The sequence below is a fragment of the Dunckerocampus dactyliophorus genome, chromosome 1 (assembly GCF_027744805.1).
Source record: "Dunckerocampus dactyliophorus isolate RoL2022-P2 chromosome 1, RoL_Ddac_1.1, whole genome shotgun sequence".
Taxonomy (NCBI): domain Eukaryota; kingdom Metazoa; phylum Chordata; class Actinopteri; order Syngnathiformes; family Syngnathidae; genus Dunckerocampus; species Dunckerocampus dactyliophorus.
Window position 1 is genome coordinate 43,863,753 of NC_072819.1, and position 22,069 is coordinate 43,885,821.

Here is a 22,069-nt window from a genome sequence, read left to right on the forward strand (position 1 = left end):
TACCAAAATATGGCGTAAATAGTACAAGTCTCTATAAGGACTGTGGAGAACTAATAACATGGGTCGAGGCTGGGGCGCTGCCATGAATTCTGGGCTCCATGAAATCACTTTGTCCCTCCCCCTTTTTTTATTTTTACCTTTTTTCATCTCAACACGGCGCCCCTGGGAGGAGGGTGTGCTTTTGGGACAACTCGTTGAGTTGAGGGGAAATTTATCTAGTGTGGCAGTTGCAAGGAAGACTCAAGGTTTGGTCTCATGCGGAGCTTTATTCTCCAACAGCACACTACAAAACTTGACAAAGAATGAACATCTCCTTTATAGCGCTAACACGCGCCCAAACCTGGACTCTAACCACGCCCCCTAGTGGACTCCCGACTGGGTGAGAGACATGCCCCCTAACATAAGTCATTTTCATTTATATTTGCTGGCTAAAGTCAGCACCCACAAATGACTAAAATGCACAAAAACGTTTCGTACTTAAGACATTGATGAACAAAGCCCCCCCCCCAAGGCATATTGACAAATTAAAGGATGTGGGGGCCACGTCCATTTAAGACAAGTAGAAAAATTGCAAGAATTTACATTGTGCGCTGTTGGGTTGAGGTTGAGGTTCTAAGTAGAGTTTCAAAGCACAAAAAGAAGAAATGGGAGAGAGACAAAAAAATTAAGTTAGCAATTTATTGCAAAACAACCATTAAGCTGAACTAGGTTGTTCATCAGTTGATCAAAAGTTTAAGACCATAGCTAAAAAAAAACAAAAACCTGAAACCGCCCAAAGATAGAAATCAAATGTTCAAAAAAGGACTCAGTAATGAGTAGCTGCGCCATTCTCGTTAATCACCTCAAAAATGTGTTTGGGCATGCTTGATGCCAGTGTTTCCAGGAGGCTAGTGAGAATGTTGCTCCAGGTGGCTAGTGAGAATGTTGCTCCAGGTGGTGAAGATGGTTTCACATAGGGCATCCACTGTCTGGAATGATGTCTATTTTTGTAAACTTCCCTCACCATCCATCTTCAAATGTTGTCAATGGAATTTAGATCAGGGGAACACCAGATGGTCCAAAAGAGTGACGTGATTCCTCTGGAAGAAGTGCTTTGTCAGGCGGGCATTGTGAACTGCAGCATTGTCCTGTTGAAAAACCCATCATTACCACACAGACCAGGGCTTTCCAGTCATGAGGGATGCCCCCCCCCCGCAAAATCTCCACATAGCCAGCTGCCGTTTGACACCCATGCACAACCTGAAACTCCATTGTTCCATTGAAGCCAGTAACGCTGGAAGCCACCAGGTCCGTCATGGTTAATTTTTTTCTCATCAGAGAATAAAACTTTTTTTTCCACCTTTCAATGTCCCATGTTTGGTGCTCTTGTGCAAATTCCAAATGGGAAGTTGAAGGAGACGAGGCCTTTGAAGACGTTTTTTTGTCCTTTTTTTTAAGTGTTTTTTTTAGGGCTTTATCGTCATAATAGGTGCCTCCCATGATGTACAATATTAGCTGGCTCATGCTAACTCGTTTTCTCTCATTAGAATGCACAGAAAAGGGAAATAAATAAGGATTGTGGATGATGGGCAAAATAAAAAAAAAAAAAAGTGCAGTTTACCTTTTAAGACAAAATGTAAATTCTTGCAATTTTTCAACTGGTCTTAACATTTTGATCAGGAGTGTATATATACTGTATATACAGTAGATACTATTTTTTAAGACAAAGCATTGTGTTATTATTTTTGCTACAATGCGCTACGTGGCAATGCAAAAACGAGCCACACTTTGGACACCCCTGACTTAAGAGACGTCTCTGAAAAGAGTAGTGATTACTAATTTGATGCTCTAACATTATTCATTTGTGCATGACAAAGGACTGGTAAACGTGTTGTGACTTTAAATCAACACATTCGCCTCCTGTGTGTGTTGCCTTGAACCTTGAACCTGAACATGTCTTGGCAGAGTCCAAGTCCCACAAAGTGACTGGAACGTCCCTGACATTGGAGGAATACATCCCGGAGAAGAACAAGAGGAAGATGCGACGTGAGGATGAGCGCAGCACCAAGAAGGTACGACATGTGAGCAACAAAGCTGTTCAGACTGTGTGCATGGAGAATGAGCTCGGGCCACTTCGCTCTGATTCCACTGAATCTGGCAGCACAAGGCAGCAACGTCATTTCCAACCTGGGAGAGACACCGTCAGCCTCCACCAACCTGACCTTCATTCTGTTCAACTGGGACACGCCCCCTTTCTATCGCACCAAGACCAATACATCCGCAGCTCCTTCCTCCAAACAGGCACTTGCTATAGTTGCTTCATGCACGAGGAAAGGCAAGCCAATGGTGGCGCGTCAGTCCTGCACGCCTACGCTGATGAGTTGGCCTGTCTCAGTCCGGCTCAGATGGAAAGCTTTGCCCAGGAGTTCCTGCGCTTGGCTTTTGCTGAGAAGCCGAAAGGAGCGGCTTCTTACGCTTTGGCGGTGGTGCACAGTGCAGCTGCCTACCTACCTGACTTTCTTGACTACTTTGCCTTGAACTTCCCCAACACGCCAGTGAAAATGGAGATTCTGGGAAAGAAAGACATTGAAACGACGACAATTGCCAACTTTCACTCTCAGGTATGTCCGACAAGAAGATGTGATCTAGATCACAGTTATCGTAAAATTGTCATCATAACTCTGCCGTTTGCTAGCTTAACCAACCTTTGAGACGTGTTTGTTCATCTCTCTTGGTCATTGGTGTGTGTGAGTCCCAGGAAGAAAAGCTCTAAATTGCTTGGGGAGCCACCTGTCGTTTTGCATGTACAGCATTAACGTCTAGATCCTGAATCTACGACGACCTGTCTTTTCAGCGTCATTACGGTATTTGTTTACAACAGGGGTCACCAACCCGTCGATCTTTGAGACTTTGCCGGTCGATGGTGAGAATATTAGCAGTGAAGTGCCTGAGCACACAACAGTAGTTATTACACGTTAATATGGCTTCAAATCTGCCTTTGCTAGCTCAAAATTAAGGCACAAATATAACTCCATAGACGTGCACCTCCAAAAAAAACCTTCCAGCTGTGGCTCGTTAGGGCTACATTGACCGGCCTCGCTCTCCTCGCCATCGCTGGCCCACGACACTGAGCCAAAAATATGTCTCGGTTTTCGTACACTGTCTCAGTTATCCAAACAGTTTATCCAAACAAACAAACTGGTCAGTTTTCCGCATATTATTCCACGGAATCAAGTGCCCGAACAAAGCACTCACCCGTTGGTGAGTCAGTTTTTGTGAAGAATAGATAGTGGTTCTTTTAGAGTTGGGACGCTATAGGCAGATTCTAGCCAGGGAATCCTTTAATTATTCTTATTATGTGTGGGTTCGTGATTTATTTGTTCTTAGAACACACACAGACCGATCAACAACTCTATTTCTCCTTTTTTTGTCTATTAAGCACTGTGCACCATGCACTGATGAAATGTTCAAGCGCACTGCGCATTTCTGAGTGTGAGAGAAATAGGCTGTCAGTGAATCAGTGTTTTTTTATTGCGTACGGCTGCAAAAAAGTTGCAAGTGCCAGAACTTTGATAAAGAAGGTGAGAAACTTTGAATTGAAGAAAGAACTTGTAGCAAAGTACCAAGGTAGCGTCTGTTACCTTATGATTGGATGTAAAGGTTCCTAGTTAACACAGGTTGCAGGGAGGATGGTTTAATGGAGACACATTACAGAAAGCGAGCCGGGCATGTAATTACGATTGTACCTGCTGCTGAAGTTTATAATAAGGTTGAAGTGAGGAAGTATCCAGCTCTAACCGTCCACTGTTTAAAGTTAAGTTTGCAACGGACTAGAGTAAAACAGCGTCCTTGTGGCTCTTCTGTCCCGTCCCCTCTTCCCTCCACTCATCACTCCGTTCACCAACAAGTCTTCAGTAAAGGTAAAAGTCACGTTTAATGTTCATCTTTTCATTTCAGTCGTTTATTTGCATTTTGCTTTGTTTTCTGCATATAAAACTACAACGATTCTCTATAAAATGTTGTTTCCAGGTTCCAGTATATTTTAATAGTTGCTCTTATATGGTATTTTTACTAGGGTGAGGGTGGGGGGGTCTTAAAGAGTTTTATATCTAAAAGAAAAAAGTTTCGGACCCACCGAGTCAAGCCTCGCGAGATGTAGCTCAAGTCAAAGGTCAAATGTGTATCACTCTGAAGAACTGATTGTTGTATTGAAACAATTACATAGAAATTTACGCATGTGACCCAAGTGGACGTAGAGGCCGAGATGCACTGTAGAACATTCGGTCACTTTAGCTGCTTCCACAGGTGAACTGCACATACTGTTCCGGAACTTATCGGGCTGGACCGATGAGGCAGATCAGCTTGGTCGGAGCCGTGGATGAGGAAGTAGGAGACTATTTCCCGGAATTCCTGGACATGTTGGAGGAATCGCCTTTACTCAAGGTTAGAGGAAAAAACAGAATAATAGTGATACACTGGATTTGTAGCCTTTTGTCAGCAGAGTTTGTTGTTTGTGTTCAATATGATGGAATAGCAACCAGTCCAGGGTGTACCCCAAATCTCACCCACAGTCTGCTGGGATAGGCTCCAGCTCACTGTGACAGGGTAATCTGTCTACTACAGACGGTCGCCAGTTTTAGATTAAGATGAAGTGTGTGAAAAACTTGCAATGTTTTGTCAAGATCCCTGAGGAAGGATTGCGTTAACATGAATGTCTTTACATAGATGACCCTGCCGTGGGGAAGCCTCTCCAGTCTGAAGCTGGACTGTCGCTCTCAGAGTGATGACGGACCCATCATGTGGGTACGACCCGGAGAACAAATGGTGCCAACTGCAGACGGCTCCGGTTCGACTTTGAAACGTTGCAGGTACAGTCGCGCACCTACTAAATGTGTGCGGTGTGTGCCCACAGTTCCGCCACACCGGTGTATAAATGTGAATTAATGTTTGGCGGTGGCCGCGGCGCAAAATGGCAGCCATGTTTCTGTTAGTCTGCCCCATGGCAGCAGTGGCTGCTAACCTTTTTAAAGAAATGCACGGTACTCTTGTATTTTAGGTAAAATGTTACGATGAATATTGTCTGTTCAGGTGCTAAATGATTTGTGGTGGTAGTTTTCCCACAATTTCTGTGCCTGCAAGCAAGCTAAAGCTTTAGTTCAGTTGTAAAATGTTATGGTAAATCTATTTTATAATGACTCTAATCATTCCTAGAGTATCTGCAAAGTACATTGCAATTAGAAGAGAAACTGGATGTCAAAGAGAACACTGTTGTCTTTGAGTGGAAGGTGCGATTATCATCACTTTTATATGCGATGTAGACGTTGTGTTTTCATGCAGGTCCATGAATGAGATCAAAAATCTGCACTACCTGCCGAGGGCAAGCGAACCCCGGGAGGTTTTGTTTGAGGACCGCACCAAGGCCCATGCTGACCACGTGGGCCAGAGTTCTGACTGGCAAAGCACTGCTGCTGTGGGAGTGCTGAAGGCTGTGCACTTTGGAGAATTGTAGGAGCTTTATGATTGCGTGTAGGCTTTTTTGCTGAGGCTTGACAACTCATTTGTGTCTTATTAAAACTCTCCAACAGGAGTAATCGACCACGGGTAACCAAAGATGTTGTGTGTTTCCATGCTGGTGACTTCAATAAAGTTATCCATCAACTGCAGCTGGATCTGTACGAGCCTCCGGTATCTCAGGTAGTTTTCAAGTAGCATCTGCGATAACTTAGTCCTAATGAGGTGGTATTTTTGACATGACAGGCATCTAATCACAGTGGATGTTGTGTTCAGTGTGCTCAGTGGGTGGACGACGCCAAGCTTAACCAGCTGAGAAGGGAGGGCATCCGCTACGTACGCGCCCAGCTCTGTGACAACGATGTTTATTTTATCCCACGAAACGTCATCCACCAGTTCAAGACCATGTCAGCCGTCTGCAGCCTGGCTTGGCACATCCGCCTCAAACAGTACCATGAGGAAGTGGAAGAGAGACCCAGCAATCCTATCACCTTCCTGTCCCATTGTGACACTATTGACACGCCCCCAGTGCGACCACAAAGTGGGATAATCAAGACCGAAGAACTAGTCTTCCAGAAGGCGGCCACTCCCCCTAATAAACCTCAACCTGCGCCACTAAAGAGACACAAATCATCTGGCAACATGCAATTTCCACCTTTTTTTGGTACATCTCCATTCTGAGCGCTAACAAAAAGACAGCACTTGTAATGCGTGCCTATTAGTAAGCATTGGGTTATAGGCAATGCATCATATGGTATTTATTATTTGTTTAAATGAATTACCAAACATTATGTAGCTTTTTATTTATATTCAGTATGTGTCATTTTGTGATTTCTGGTAGTTGTGTGCTTTTTTAACATGCCTGGACAGTCGCTGAATTAAATTATAGATTCAGATGCACATTTCCTTAGTCTGCCACCTACTCTTCAAAGCAGTAACGCCCCTATGCAGTACACCTGCAGGAGCATCTTTACTGGTGAACTCAGCAATCAACTGAAATTGTGCAGTCTTCAGAATATGCCATTGCAGGCCTACGTACACAGGAAAAAACAACATTGGTAGTTTTTCATTTGATCCATTCACAGATCTACCGTAGTTTAAATTCCAGGATTGTCACTTGTGAAGAGACCTAATGTCACCATTACTGGTGAGTTTCTTCTTTAATTAGCCCTTAATAAACATAGTGACTACTGTCTCTACTGTGTCTCCACTACAGGGACCTTGTACAAGGACGGGACATTACGAACATCGTGCTGAAAAGCATTTTTACAAAAGTATGCTGCATCACCACAAGAAAGAACTGAGGTCAGTATAGGTTTCCTTGTTTGTTTTGTTCCTCAAAAATCATTTAAAGACATTTGGTGCTCCTGAATACAACCTCAGTGAATTAAAACTAGAAACCCATAAATCAGTGTGTACACACCTACGCTATTAACAGTGAACATCCGAATTCCTTCATTTAGTGCGGACCGGGGGCATTTGCAGCCTGCGGGTAGCATGTATTGGCCCCCAGCACATTGTAGAAATAAAATTAAACCAAAAAAAATGAAGTATAGAACAAAAAGGCACAGTGTAAAGAGAAAAAGTTGAAATGTCCATACTCGGCCATCCATTTTCTATACGCTTGTGCTCATTAGGGTCATGGGTATAAGTTCTAGCATATGCCAGTCTACTTGGTACACCCTGGACTGGTCACCAGGCAATCACATTGCTATTTTTGGAATATGGGAGGAAGCCCACGCAAGCATGGGGAGAACATGCTGAACTTTTTCGGCTGTTTTAAGCTTTTTACAAAAGAAAAAAGTATCAACGTGTTTTTTCAGTAGGCGGCTCTCGTGGAAAAGTTTGGACGCCGCTGGTTTAGAGCTTTCATATTAGAGCTTTGTGAGTTGAAGTTCAGCATACGTCCACTAGGAGGCTCTAAGTGACCATGAGTGATAGAAGACATTTATCAGCGTGGTCTTTATGAGGAAGATCTGCCATTCATGTAGGGAGACAAACTTATTTAGAACCAGTTTTGTGGGTAATTTCTGGGTCCTTTTGGCTTTCCGATCCTGTTCCCAAATCCTGTGGAAAGCAGAGCAGAACACATTTTGCATGATTTGAATTGAGCCAAAGACGTGCTGATGAAGTAAGTGTACGGAGGATTACCAAATTTGAATAACGACATTAGGACTCCATTTGAGGATGGTGACAGTGTAGGAAGAGCAGCAGTTCCTGGCTTTACTGCAGACATTTTTTGACACATTAGTCTTTCTCGCATTGACGGATATGTGTGTGTTTGTCAAACGAGGACAGGAATGAGCATGACTCACATTTCTGTTTGTCTCCGAACAGTTTGAGACTCTGAAGGAGACGACAACATTTACACTGAGTCAGAATCCATGCATTGGCTAGGAACATCTGATTAATGTCACGATACCTTTTTTCTGGATGGTGCCTTCTCATCGTTTTTGTCTGCCTTGTCTCCTGACGCCCCACCGTCAGAAAGCGAGGCCTTCTGGTTTACATCATACACTCGACTCCCTTCTGCTGATGCTGCAGAAACAAAGTCAGTTAAGCTTTTCTTATTTCTTTGTAGAACTTACACTCAGGGACTGGATTTGGTATTGTTAGGATACTGTCATAAATACTCAATAGGGTATTGTAATAGGTGGCTGCAGTCTGGTAGGTGTGCAGCCCCTTTAAAGGCTGAGGCTGTACTCACCACTTCCTCCTTCAGCAACAGGAGGTGGAGAGGGCAGCCACAATGGAGTCAGCTGCTCTGTAGACAAAACACTGGCGGTTACTCATTGTATTTGTTGCATGCAAGCTGAACAAGTTACATTAAAGGAAAACTGCACTTTGTTTTTCAGGTTTGCCCATCATCCACAATCCTTATGTGAGGCATGAACACACATGTTTTTCTCTTTTCTGTGCATTTTAAAGATATAAAAAGAGCCACCTCATTACCGCACGTATGGGAGATACTTATTTCTCCTATAAAGTCGCTTGAAAAAGTCTCCAAAAAGCACCAACAACGCTCCATTTACATATAATGTGACGTGTATATTAACCAAGCCACAGTGACATTGTTGTTATTATTAACATTGTTGAGCCGATCAAACTAGATTACTGGCGTATTGACACCGGCTAGCTACTGGCCAGCTCGTGACTAGCTTCAAAACAGACTCGTTCGTAGCGCGTCAGCGTCGCTCTCACGATGCCGCCACTGCTGCTGTGTTCTTATTTCTGAGCATGGAAAAGTTGCTGTGTGAAATCAATGCACTGAGCAAGGAAGTTCCGGTATTGCAGACATAACTCAAAATACTGTAAGTATTCCATGTTATCATCAATGTACCTGTAATGTACCTGGTCACGGCATGGATATAAAACCATAAAACCTTGTTGTATGTTTTTGAAGGTGTTTTAATAGCCGTCTTTGTAGGCGGCATAGGTGTATCCCATTACGTGCACTACTGAGCTGTCGTTAAAAAAAATTCTCCAAAAAAGTGCAGTTTTCCTTTAAATAACATCATGTTTTCCCTCGCACAGGAATAGGAAGAAGCGGAGCTTATTTGATCCTACCCTTTCTCCATTTCTCAGCAATGAATGAGTTTGATCCCTTCCTGTGTTTAAATGTTACTATTAGAGAAAATAATAGAGAATACGTGACAATAGGGAGATAGTGTATTAAGGAGAAAAGAAAATTAAGAGTTTAAATAAATAACTAAATATATGAATAAGTAAATAAAATATAAATACATAGAAAATAAGTTGAAATAAATATATTAAAGATACATGAATAAGTAAATAAAAAAATAAATTAATAAAGACATGTAGGACACAAAATAAGCAATAGCTTATGAAATACTGATGAATGAATGAATCAGGATAAATGTTATCAAACACGTTGGTTGTCAGGCTTCTTTTTCTTCCATATACCTTGTAAGGCTATATGCTTGTTCTCTTTCTTAAACTGAATCATATTAGCACATTGACTTCCGTGCTCAATCCGTCCCATAGCATAGTGATACGCTAAAGGTTCTTTGCATTGTGCAAGCGTTTTGTTTTCAATTCATTTTTTTTCCTGAAACCATATTTCTCATCTGTTGTCGAAAATCCACCTTATATTTGCAATTGAAGGAATAGGTTTCTCTATAACAGGCATTACGTATTGTCCTTACTTACTTTTTTTTGCAGTATGGTTAGTAAATAAAGTGCTCTTTTATAGTTATTATCAAATCATATTTTTTTCCCATGTTTTACATTCTGATGGTCAAAAATGCATTACAATATACACTTGATGGATTTTTTTTTCTTAACAGTGAGAACACCAAAAATGAAGTATCACAGTCTGGGCCTGTATGTGTCAGTTACTAGGTGATGCTAACAAGCTGAGAACCGACTTGCAATGTGAGGAAACGCTTCTGACAATGAAGTATGCTATTCAAAGCTTGTATCAACATGACCTTTGCCATCCCGCTACCTCTAGTGATTTCACATTGAAATCCTGTCGATGTGACAAAATCCTTTGCAATGCTACCATTACCGTTTTAATGACAGAATGTAGTTCATTTTAGTCCTCACTAGGGGTGCGGGGTATGCTGGAGCCTGTCCCAGCTGACTTTGGGCAAGAAACAAAATGGATTGGTTGCCAGCCAATCGCAGGGCACATGTAGACAACCATTCACATTCATAACTATGGGCAATTTAGAGTCTCCAGTTAACTTAACATGCATATTTTTGGAATGTGGGAGTAAACCGGAGTACTCAGAGAAAACATTTTAGTTGTAGCTGTGTCTTTTAGTTTGACAAGTTACGACTGTTGCACTCAAAATCGTTCAACCCTCATTGTACATTCTATTTATTTGCAAGGTTTAGAAACTTGCGCTCATTTTCTTCACAATCAGTCATGGTTTTACAGGCGTTTCATGCTATTCTCTGACATTCTTTTGGTTACTTTGTCACGGTCAGTGCCTTTCACGAGAAGCTTACCTGTGAAGGTCGTTTTTGTTGTCAGACTCTGCAAAAAGACAAAACGACGACAAGTGATCTGTGTGTCATTTGTGAACATGTTGAGGCAGAGAATCATCACTTGCCCCAGTCAGACTCTAAAGCCGCTCAGTCACTAGCGCTTACCTTACTTCTCACCCATGGCTTCGTTTCTCGCTCATGAGCGGTGCTGACCACCTTTGAGGTGCCTGACCACTCTGAGGACGTCCCGATTCTGTTGAAGTTCACTGTCGGCGTGATGTCTAGCTGATTGTCAGCAGGAGCTGCGTGGCCCATGAGAAATCCATCATTTAAAACACAAATACAAAGCTATTTTGTGCATTTGTTCAACAGATACGTTTTGTGGTGCTCTGATGAAAGGCACCTTGATGAACAGCCATCTCGTATGATTCTGGGGTTCTATCAGGAAGCGAAGGGACGGGTGAAACAGGGCTGTCTAGGATACAGAATTGATTTTTTTTCATTTTTGGTATCTCTCCAATTCCTTTATTTGGATTTCGTGATTCCAATTTCATACCCCCCGGCTTGTCCACCGGAGCCTCAGCATCTCCATGAGGTGGGATGATGGCAGTTAACCTTTCCAAGGAACCTAAGTGCTCTGAAGACAAACCAAAACATATCACAATATCAGGTACGTCTTTGTCTGACAGAAATCTGATAATCAATAGCAGAAGGCCCTTCAGATATATTGCTGGATTCAGTTTTATTATACAGGAAAGGAAGGGAAATAGAAATCAGAATAAAATCCGTGTCATGTGTGTAGTTTACATGTTTCTCATTGTTCTCGTTGTGTGGGTTCTCTTTGCATATTCTGCTTACCTCCCACAGTCCAAAAACTTACACACTAAATTAAGGATGACGAAAGCTGACACCAACCTGTATCTACAGCCAGTTGATAGGATTCAGGGGTTCGTTCAGGCAGAGGAGGAGGTGTGTCCACATCAGTATGAGCTCCTATTGAACCTAACAAAGGAGCACAAGTTGATTTTATTGCATGTTTGTCACGCTTAAATGTTTCAGATCATCAAACAAAATTAAATATTAGTCAATGACAACACAACTGGACACAAAATGCAGTTTTCAAATGAAACTTTTTATTATTAAGGGAGGAAAAAAAATCCAAACCTACATGTTCCTGTGTGAAAAAGTAATTGCCCCCTAAAGCTAATAACTGGTCGGGACACCCTCAGCTGCAACAACTGCAATCAAGCGTTTGTGATAACTTGCAAAGAGTCTCTTAAAACGCTGTGGAGGAATTTTGGCCCACTCATCTTTGCAGAATTGTTGTCATTCAGCCACATTGGAGGGTTTTTCAGCCTGAACCGCCTTTTTAAGGTCATGCCACAGCATCTCAAAAGGATTCAGGTCAGGACTTTGACTAGGCCACTCCAAAGTCTTCATTTTGTTTTTCTTCAGCCATTCAGAAGTGGACTTGCTGGTGTGTTTTGGATCATTGTCCTGCTGCAGAACCCAAGGTGGTTTCAGTTCGAGGTCACGAACAGATGGCCGGACATTATCCTTCAGGATTTTTTGGTAGACAGCAGAATTCATGGTTCCATTTATCACAGCAAGTCTTCCAGGTCCTTGAAAGCAAAACAGCCCCAGACCATCACACTACCACCACCATATTTTACTGTTGGTATGATGTTCTTTTTCTGAAATGCGGCGTTACTTTTACACCAGATGTAATGGGACACACACCTTCCAAAAAGTTCAGCTTTCAACTATTTTCCCAAAGGTCTTGTGGATTATCAAAATGTATTGTGGCAAATTTGAGGCAAGCCTTATTGTTCTTTTTGTTCAGCAGTTGTTTTTGTCTTGGAACTCTGCCATGCAGGCCATTTTTGCCCAGTGTCTTTCTTATGGTGGAGTCATGAACGCTTACTTTCTCCACTACAATGCTGTTCAACTGATAGGGTATCGTACCACAGTGTTCTGAACACTGTTTTTATGCAGACAGAGGAGGTCGTAAGTACTTGGCTCGTGGAACACCTGTAGGAATGAGTTGCCAAGGCTTAATCCACCTCCGTTTCTGCAGAACAGCTTTAAATTGTTGACCCTTTTTGAGGTCTCTGAAACAGGTCTTCTTGTATAATTCAGAAATAAACATTGTTTTTCAGTTTTGGGTAACCTTACTTTCTTTTGTATGACCTCTGGCACGTCACCACTTACCTTTGTACCATTTCAAGTTATTCATCGGACTTGAATGACTTGAATTTCAATAAATAACTGGAAAAATTTCTAAAACTGTTCTAAAACTATTGCCCGTATTGTGTGTGTGTGTGTGTGTATATTTACAGTATACTGTATATAGCATCACATGACTGTACTTGTATTCTTCAAAGAGTATGACAACTCGATGCCAATTATGATGCTAAAAATGCACGTCTTTCAAATCTCTAATACGAATATGATGCAAAATTGACATTTGATACCTGTGTGACATACCTATGACTATGATTATATGATGCTAGATGACTGTACAAAATAAATAATTGGTAAATTTGTAACGAATTATAATTGTAATAACAGAAAACCGGAGAGACCACTTGTATGCAACAACTGTTATTGCTACAAGATACAACTGTGGTTAGTCTCAGTAGTAATTTGATGCTATTCCTCATTCATTCAAAGGTTATCAACCTAATCTGAAAGTCAACATAATCTACTGGAGTCGAGTTGACAAAGCGTCCTCTACGATCTTCTCAGCCTTTTCAAGTGCAGGCGGGCTTAAGTTCCAAAGAACTTGACAGGTAAAGTGTTGCTATTCACATTTATTATGTTTGACCCCTGGTTCACATGGCCATTAAATTAAATTGGGTTATATTAGCGTGACCAAATGTACTGTTTTCCCAGGACATATCCTGTTTTTAACCTCCTGTCCTGGGTTTTTTTTGGTTTTCTTTTTTAGAAAGTGATGAAAATGTCCTTGTTTTCATTAATATATCATTTTTTTGTCTTTCATATCATTTAAATACCTCATTGCCAGGCCGAGTGTCCTGGTTTTCAATTATCAAAATACTGTCACAGTAGCTCTAGACAAGTCTATTGTAGTCACTGGCCATGAATTCTGGGCCCCATGAAAAAAAATCACATCGGACCCCCCAAGTCCCCCCCTCCCCTACACCCTCTCACCCCACCCCCCCACACACACACATCTGACCCATTAAAAGCTATTTTTGTACTATTTGAAGTGCTGTAATTTGAACACATGGGGAAACAAACTGTGCAAGAAGTTATTTTTAGTGCAAAATAAATTGGCAGAATTTTTTAAAGACATGTCCACTGCCTTAAAAAGTGGCAGCTGTACCATTACACCACCAGGGATTGACTGGAGAGTGGGTGAATTCTCGCTCTATGCTTGACGGCAGCAATGCACATACTTTTACAGTTGCCGAGAATACTCCCCCTTGCACAGAATGGGTCCCACCATGGATCTTGGGGCCCTATGCACAGTGCTTGTAGGGAGGGGTGGCTCTGGGTAGTCCACTTCTCCTGAACTGGTGCACACCGCTGGAAATTTGGCAAGCACCCCTACTGTACAAAACACCCACTGTAGGTTTTCATCTATCATTTATAATGAATTGAGTTATGCCTGCCATGTAGGACAATACAGTCGTCCCTTGTTTCTAGCAGTTAATTGGGTCCAAACCCGACCGCGATAAGTACATTTCCACAAAGTAGGATTCAATATTAATCAATGGAATATTTTTGGAGTTAGAGCATAGAAAACGTGTTAATGACTTTCTAAATACGTGTTTTAACATTATTAGAGACCATGAAGTAACACCCCAATAGTCACTTTGACACTACCATTATTCTTTGTTTACATCACATTGCGCAGGCTACGGGATCACTGCAGGGACATAACAGACGGTTGCCGCTAGCATAGCAAGCTACCGAGCTAACTAGGTAGCCTCTCCATTTTACTTATTCTAAACTTAAGTTTTTCAAACGGAGTGGAAAAGAAGGACAAAGAAGCCAATAACTTACCACTTCCGCACGGAATGAGAGGAGAATGACAATGTCTGCTCGGCTCTGCAGTCTCCATGCAGTGTGAAAGGTAATGTAATCTAACATCGTGTCTCATACCATTGCTGATGCCTACTGGCCACAATACTACATAGAACTTGTCTTTCCATATTTTTCGACTAATATGCCATTGTCAACCACAAAACAGCAATAATTTGTTATTTTTTGAAAAACCACAATATAGTGAGGTAGCGATATTTGAACCACGATATAGTGAGGAATGACTGCAACCCTTTAAAGTGTGACGATGGATTGACGATAGCAACCAAGAGGGTGCAGACAGACTCCCAATAGTGGACGTGTTGACTGTGTCAACATCCTGTGTTGCCTAGGTGCTTCATGTGAGACTAAAACAGGATTTGACCACTCACCTGTGAAGAGAGAAGAGTGAGACGCCATCGCGTGGTCATACATAGACAATAAGGACTCGCTGATGATTGGACCAACTGTCCATCGCTTGTTCACTCGTGGTATATTGTGAGACAGGGGGGTGTGAAAGTAGGGGTCCTCCACAGCAAGACAGATGTCTTCTGCAGTAATAGTTGAAGCTGCAGATCTCAGTGCATCATCACCCTGCTGTATTGCCTCCACGACAGCCACTTCTTGGCTGCTATGGAGCCCTTTCTCCTTCTTGTCTGTCTTGGATGTAACAACGAGACCAGACGGCAATGATTCCTGGGTCTGTGATACAGTGTTGATTTCCCCATCACAGATGTGCTGTAGCGGTTGTGGCTCCTCGCTTTGATCCTCTTGCCCTATCATAGACGTACCAATGGTGCCCTTGGTCATTTGACGAGAGGGTACAAGTCAGAAATGGTGCTGAAATAATGTCATCCCCTCTGATAGATGTTGATCACCTGGTGTGAGCAGTTGTGTGCATTCACGGACTGCAAATATCTCTCAAACAGTAACCTGATGATGCTGTAGACAAGCTCATATTGTTCCTGAAAATGTAAATTCACATTAAAATTTCATAGGAATGCCAATGCATATGAAAGAAACATAAGGAAGGTACCTTGGTTTGTACTACAGAGGGCCGTTGTGTTCTCATGGTGTGAACTAAGTCACAGACATTGAAATCTGAAGTGATCAACTAAAAAACAAAAAAAAAACAAGCAAACAAAAAAAGTCAACACCGTTTAAGTCTTTATTGATGAAATATATAAAGGTGTGGGGCATTTCTCACCGATTTCCTGAGCAGGTTCCAAGTATAATCGATGACACAAAGGGCTCCTGTTCTACCACATCCAGCACTGAAACCACAGCATGACATTTCAACTATGAACTTTGTGTCTTACAAATCAATGTAAGACACACGCTTTGGCTTTACTGTGTATGTCCTGTGAAATATTGCTTTCCTTCTCGCATGACTGTCATTACGCTGATTCATCTATATCAGGTGGCTCCAAGGCCCTTGGCGGACCACAAATAATTATTTATTGTTTAAATATGGCACTTGTTCTATAACTTGTATTGCATATTGCAGTATTTGTCTTACATTGCTCAGTGTTTATTTGTGAAATGCATCGAGCGGCATCACAGTAAAAGAAGCATAAGGTGTTCATTCATTAACCTGACATTAGTTTGAGGGAAGAGACGCTGCCTATATTGGTGTCGGTTGATATCGATGTTGGAAATTATGTGCTGGACGATATTGGATCTCTACTGTAAACAGTAATGTGGAAACACCTGAGGGGAAACCTAGTGGGTTGTTGGCTGCTTGCCTACGAACACTTCCTGGAGGTTCTTTACCTCCGAGGCTGAGAGAAGAGGGCACATCGTAACCTACAGTACATAACAACAGTTTCTCATAGCTCAAGAAGATCTACAAGGACATACAACCTGTTCTTAAATCAAATTTAAAGGGCTATTATGTTAATAAATATGACTTGATCAAGTTAGTAATCCAATCTTATCAGCATTTTTAGACCGAATTTAGCTCACTATAGTTCAGTTTAATCTGCATGACTCGTGTTTACTTTTACATCCTGTTTAGCAGCAAAGCTAGTGGACCAAGTATGTAGCCCTGTAGCACACCCTATAATACATGGTATAGGTATTATGTACATTTAATACATCTATGTAGTAAATGTATAGTGTATGGTTGTAGAAGTTAAAACATTGACCTGCAGTGGATGCAGATGGGGATGTCATCATGAGGCTGATAGGTACGCATCTCCTCCAGCATGTCCAAAATGGGGAGGATGAAATTGGGTACTCCATGGTCTGGCCAGTTAACGTAGTGCAGCTGTTTTAAAGTTCTGCAACACTGGAGAAAGTTCAGACAGAAGACAAAAACATTGCAATCCACTATTTAGAGCACATCAGGGTTGTATATACCAGATAAACCACATGGATTTTAGGGAGGAGACATCGGTATGTCACCTTTATGATTACCTTTGTTTATGACACAACTATGAACGCGGGTGTCGTCAACGTCACTTACATTGTCATATGTCAACTTTAATGTCCTCGTCAGATAGGCTCCTTTGTCCTCCTCACAGTCCTGTACAAAGAGAAAGTTTGGGGGGTTTTTTTCTTGTTGTTTGGTGCAATAAGAAAACAATGACCTTTTAGGGACCGGCAAATAGCGCAGAAGAATACTCACACAATGAACAATAAAAGGTCCACATACAAATGACTCCTCCTCCTTCTGCGGCCAGTAGCGCTCACACTTTTTCTACAAAGAACAGAAAATGTGTACGCACAACAAGGTCTGCGTGTTGGTTGAATGTTAAATGTTCATTGGATCATCCTGATTTTTTTTTCCTTTTTTTTTTTTTTTTTTTACCTTTCCCATCTCAAATTCTCGGCAAGCCATTACTATGACCTAAGGAAAGACAAACCAAATAGTAAAATATAAGCAAGAATGCTGTGATGGGGTAGAGTAGCGAGTAGGTATGCTGGTGATTACTGCGATTATTACCTCCACCAAGCTTGAAAAGTCCACGACAAGTGTTTAAAGTGCGATGGCCGCAACATACGTAGTTAGAAAGCGTTTTCAACGTGCATTGGGGCCCACTGTGGCAATGACCAACCACAGCCAGCCAGCCGCAGGTTGGCACCTACTTTGAAATGAGCATTTCTGCCACCTACAGGACTGGAGTGGAACAGGATCATCCCACAATGTCATGATTATATAAAAATCAAACTGTCTGGCATGTTTGACAGACGGTCTTCATTTGACGGTCACATAGGATATGATCGTAGTCTGTCCCATCATCATCTGACAAAATGCAATGCCGACATCGACAAAAAAGCACGCAACTTAAGGAAGCAGAGGAACATTCAAGGCACTTGGAGTGCCAACTGTAAAATCTACAAGTTAAATGGAGAATCAGAGGAAGCCAAGGTACTTCTGGTCAAAGACATCAAGGGGACAAAGATGACAAGGAACTCCAAGGACTATAAGGATGCAAGGACACAACTCACAAAGACTTGCTGCACACGGAAGTCAACAACAATTGACAATAACTCCGCAATAATAGATTAAGCCAAATTCAACAATATTAAGAAACACATTTTAATTTATTGATTATCCCCAATACACTATTGCTCAGTTTAAATCCTGAAATAAATTAACGTATTACCGTACCGTTTATAAAATTTTATTTTTCCATTTTTATTTGTTCCTTTTCCTTAGCAATGCACACTGTTTGTAGTGTCATTACTAGTGTCAACATGAACAAGTTTATTTTGTGAATGTATTCTCAGTAATAGACATGGAGAAGGGGTAGGATTAAATAACATCTGCTTCTTTCTACTCCTTTTCGGACATGTTGAATTGTGCAAATGTAACCACGTGATGTTTCTTATTGCAACTTGTTAAGCATGTCTGAAACCAACAATACCATACCAATTGATTTATTTGATTACAAATCAGATGGCATTGGTGTCTTCAGAAGTCCTATTAAATAACTTCATTTTAATCCAATCATTATGCTATTGCTGTGTCGACAGATGATAGTGAGCAACTCTTACATTTATCTCATACTCCCATAGCATCCTCAGGAAGTCCAGCACTGTGCTCCGAAGGGGACCCTGAGTAGCAATGTAAGCCTTGGAGCCTGTCACTCCCTGCACACAAAACACAGCAGAGTCACAGAGAGGTCGCATCTTTGCTGCTGAATACAGTTCACACAGTGAGAGCATTATTTACCTTTATGAAACTGGCATTAATGTAGTCAGTGTCAGCTTTAGAGGTGGTAAGCGTGAGCTTCACCCTGCTGTGATCAACTAGGAAAGAATTGGGACGTTATTGAACAACATCGGACGAAAGAAACAACTTAAGGGCAACTTTTTTGATGCGGTTACGATCCAGTTAAATGAAGATTTTTGGACACTTCCAATCGACCTTAGTCTAGAAAATGTGAACAAGGAAATCATAGAAGTCATATTTCTATAAACTAAGTAATAATGAGTCATTTCAGGAAGTCTAAGCATTCACAAATGTGCCTTGAGAGAAGCTTACATGGAAGAATGTCCTTGTATCTGTTCTTCTTGATGTTTTCCTGAGTTTCTGCTGATTTGGTGGGGTATGTCTTATCATCTCGATACTTGATTGACTGGTTTTTCAACCTCTGTAAGAAAAATTTTTAAAAAAGGTTTTCATTACTGCATAAGATGAGGGAGATAAGAGTAGGGTTACAGTTACTGTTTTAACTTTTAAACTTGCCGCACTTTACTTTGTTCTTATGCACATGTTTGTGCCACATAGAAATGTGCAACTTTCCAAATTGTTGGTTGTGAGTTCAGTGAGTTCATCTCGTAAAAAATGGGAGCAAAAACAAAACTGTTGCATTTATATTTTTGTTGAGGGTATGTTAGTTGACTTGGTCATTATTTTTAATGACTTTTGTTGAGACAAAATATTTTTCTATAGCATTGCGTGTTGCAGTATTTGTCTTGACTTTGCACAACGAGTGTTTATCTGTGAAACGCCTCCAGCGGCATCACAGATAAACACGAGATGTCATTTGACGTTGGTTTGAGCGAAGAGCTGCTGCCAATATCGGAGTACTGGACCAATATCAGTACACTCTGTTGGATATCGGTAAGAAAGCATCTCTAGAATAAACCACGCCAAGCCAAACCGTACCACACCCAAAAATGTTACCATTGTTGGATAACTTTCCACTGAACGTTTCTATCTTCATGAACATCTTCAAAAAGTGTTGATGTCATTTTCCATTCTTGCAATGTTTTTAGAGGAGGTGTGAAAGAAGTGGCAGAAATCATAAAATGTGGAACGTGTGGCGTGTGAATCATCCGCACATGATCAGAAACTGTGACTCATTTTACTAGAATGGTTTCTCGGCGTCGGAATCATGTTCGAGAGATTTGAAACAACACTGTCGTCGTCGGGCGGCCGTTGCACTTTCACAGTCTGTACACTTGTGTTTGAACTTGCAAAAGGAAGGATGTAATGATGCAGTCCCTTTCTGCAGACTGGTGGGGGGCCGGGCTGGTGTGAGAGAAAGCGCCATCCTCCGTCTCTGGCATGTCACTTGTTGTCAGGGCAACAGCCCACCAATGACGTCATCTTTTGACTCTTAAGAGGGGTTTGTTTTTTTTCAGATGTCTGTTCTATTCTAATACACATCTAGACTATTTCATTAGGTACATTAGGTATGAGGTCCACACCTAAAATCTACTTTTGCAAGCTTTCTAAGCCCAGGATTTCCTTTTTGTTACCACTTTGATATCTGACAATTTAGATTTCATGACTGTTACTGTGTGGAATGAAATGTTACCCCAACTTTCAACATGCATCGCCAACAAATAAAATAATAAGTGTTTTTGTTTGACATTTAGTAAATGCTGTTAGGAAACATGAAAATCTTGGTGGTCTTCCTTGTTCGTGCGCTTTCATTGACAAGCATCAACATGAACAGGAAGAGCACAATTGTATCTACAATAGTTACTTCCCTGAAGTCAGTCATGTTACTGTGCCATTTGGATACCATGTAAAAAGAACAGCTTAAAGTAATAGTAGTACAATGTATTGTCTTACTCACCATAAACTCCCCGGGAATGCTATGGGGCGCCTCCTTGTCCTCAATGTCTTGTCTCCCCAGATGTGTCAGCAAGTTCCTCACAATATCGGCCTGCTGTTGCTCCATGGCTGGGTGCTATCTGTCCCAAACAGGTCACCTTTCATGTCAGGACACTTAGGTCCCAATCCACAGGTCCAAAACTAGGGACGTCAAGTGAGGCTCTTTCAGGCCCGCTGTCTCTGCTGCACTTCTGTATTGCAATTATCACATCAAGGAACTATGGTGAGGAAACGAGGAAGTTCACAGGTTCTGTGGGTATCTCTTACTGGGTCCTAAAGTCACTCGGAGCAGTGAGTGTCGCATGTGTTGAATGTTGAGGTTTTTAGTCAAACTTGACCACATGACTAGGCCCCGATCCCTGTCATGCTTTACAATAGAATTGAACAGAAAGCGTTTGTCATTACACAAGAATGTACATGCTTATATGTACATAAGTAGCACTGAAATTGGGTGATCATAAAAAAGAGCATAAATTGGACATCAATTAAAAAAAACAAACATTTATACTGTAAATACATTATATTCAGCTCTTTTCAAAATGTATATGTCAATATAATGCACCTGTGTTTGTAGTCCATAACATTCACGCCTGCCCATGACATAACCCCACTGCCACCACGGGCCACTCCATCCACAACACACGTGCATTTTACTGTATTGATGGCTTTTTGAATGCATAGAGATACTGTGACGAGAGCCTGAGGCCCATTGTTGTGTCATTCAGCCACAAGCATCACCTCATGTTGCAGCATGATAATGCACGGGCCCATGTTGCATGGATCTACGCACAATTCCTGGAAACTGAAAACATTCCAGCACTTGCGTGGCCAGCATACTCACCCGACATGCCATTCAGCGTGTTTGGGGTGCTCGGAATATTTGCTGCAAATGGTGGTCACCCTTGAATGGTTTTTGGACACCCCCTTTAAACTGCACAGTTTTGGAGTGGCCTTTTATTGTGGCCAACCAAGGCACACCTGTGCAATAATCGTGCTGTCTCAGCATCTTGAAATGACACACAGGATAAATTAAGAATGCTCACGCAGATTTATACAGATTTGTGAACAATATTTGAGAGAGAGGGCCTTTTGTGTGCATAGAAAAAGTTGAAGATCTTTGAGTTCAGCTCATGAAAAATGGGAGCAAAAACGAAAGTGTTGCGTTTATATTTTTGTTGCGTGTATGTTATAGTCTTGTCTCTAATAGTGTCGCAATATGAGGAGCTTATATAAACATTTGAAATCTAATCACTCTCGCAAACCACTATAAGAAATAATACATTTATAACTGCTTATGTAACATGTAATGACACCTGGGGACAATTTTACGATAAAGTGCTTGCGTAAATAAATACAGTAGTCGTACATACTGTATTATTCCTTTCGCATAAACATATTGTGACTTTGAACTCGTTAGATCTGCATTCAGTCTGAGCTGTGGTTTTCAGCGTGCTTGTGGTATCTGACTTGTCATTTTGTCCAGTTTTCTTGTCACTC

The 22,069-nt window shown here is 41.5% G+C and overlaps 2 protein-coding genes across 6 annotated transcripts in view; one reads left to right on the forward strand and one right to left on the reverse strand.

Annotated features, from left to right (window-relative positions):
• Positions 1-22,069, forward strand: part of LOC129187875 (lysine-specific demethylase 9) — a 29,470-nt gene that overhangs the window by 2,775 nt on the left and 4,626 nt on the right. The window contains exons 2-10 of one of the 3 annotated variants that reach the window (XM_054787661.1): positions 1,945-2,600; positions 4,285-4,422; positions 4,705-4,847; positions 5,317-5,484; positions 5,565-5,673; positions 5,767-6,154; positions 6,707-6,795; positions 7,828-8,801; positions 13,120-13,238. In XM_054787661.1, coding sequence (XP_054643636.1) covers positions 1,945-2,600; positions 4,285-4,422; positions 4,705-4,847; positions 5,317-5,484; positions 5,565-5,673; positions 5,767-6,154; positions 6,707-6,747 — 1,643 coding nt within the window. In that variant the 3' untranslated portion in view covers positions 6,748-6,795; positions 7,828-8,801; positions 13,120-13,238. Of the gene's footprint in view, positions 1-1,944; positions 2,601-4,284; positions 4,423-4,704; positions 4,848-5,316; positions 5,485-5,564; positions 5,674-5,766; positions 6,155-6,706; positions 8,802-13,119; positions 13,239-22,069 lie in introns of all 3 variants that reach the window. The other 2 variants (XM_054787654.1, XM_054787671.1) reach the window with 2 other exon arrangements.
• Positions 5,271-20,785, reverse strand: ptpn22 (protein tyrosine phosphatase non-receptor type 22). 3 transcript variants are annotated; one of them, XM_054787642.1, is made up of 22 exons: positions 20,535-20,785; positions 18,989-19,097; positions 18,677-18,753; positions 18,499-18,594; positions 17,309-17,347; positions 17,126-17,197; positions 16,964-17,023; positions 16,644-16,786; positions 15,704-15,770; positions 15,533-15,610; positions 15,375-15,461; positions 14,889-15,297; positions 11,362-11,448; positions 11,003-11,083; positions 10,823-10,921; positions 10,612-10,748; positions 10,468-10,495; positions 8,198-8,254; positions 7,913-8,028; positions 7,806-7,836; positions 7,642-7,716; positions 5,271-7,557 (listed from the first exon to the last, which is right to left on the reverse strand). In XM_054787642.1, exons 1-22 carry the CDS (start codon positions 20,637-20,639, stop codon positions 7,496-7,498), a joined length of 2,115 nt encoding a protein of 704 aa, XP_054643617.1. In that variant the 5' UTR covers positions 20,640-20,785; the 3' UTR covers positions 5,271-7,495. The 3 variants fall into 3 exon arrangements, with proteins under 3 accessions (XP_054643617.1, XP_054643611.1, XP_054643602.1); XM_054787636.1 differs by having other exon boundaries at positions 10,850-10,921; positions 16,964-17,197; XM_054787627.1 differs by having other exon boundaries at positions 16,964-17,197.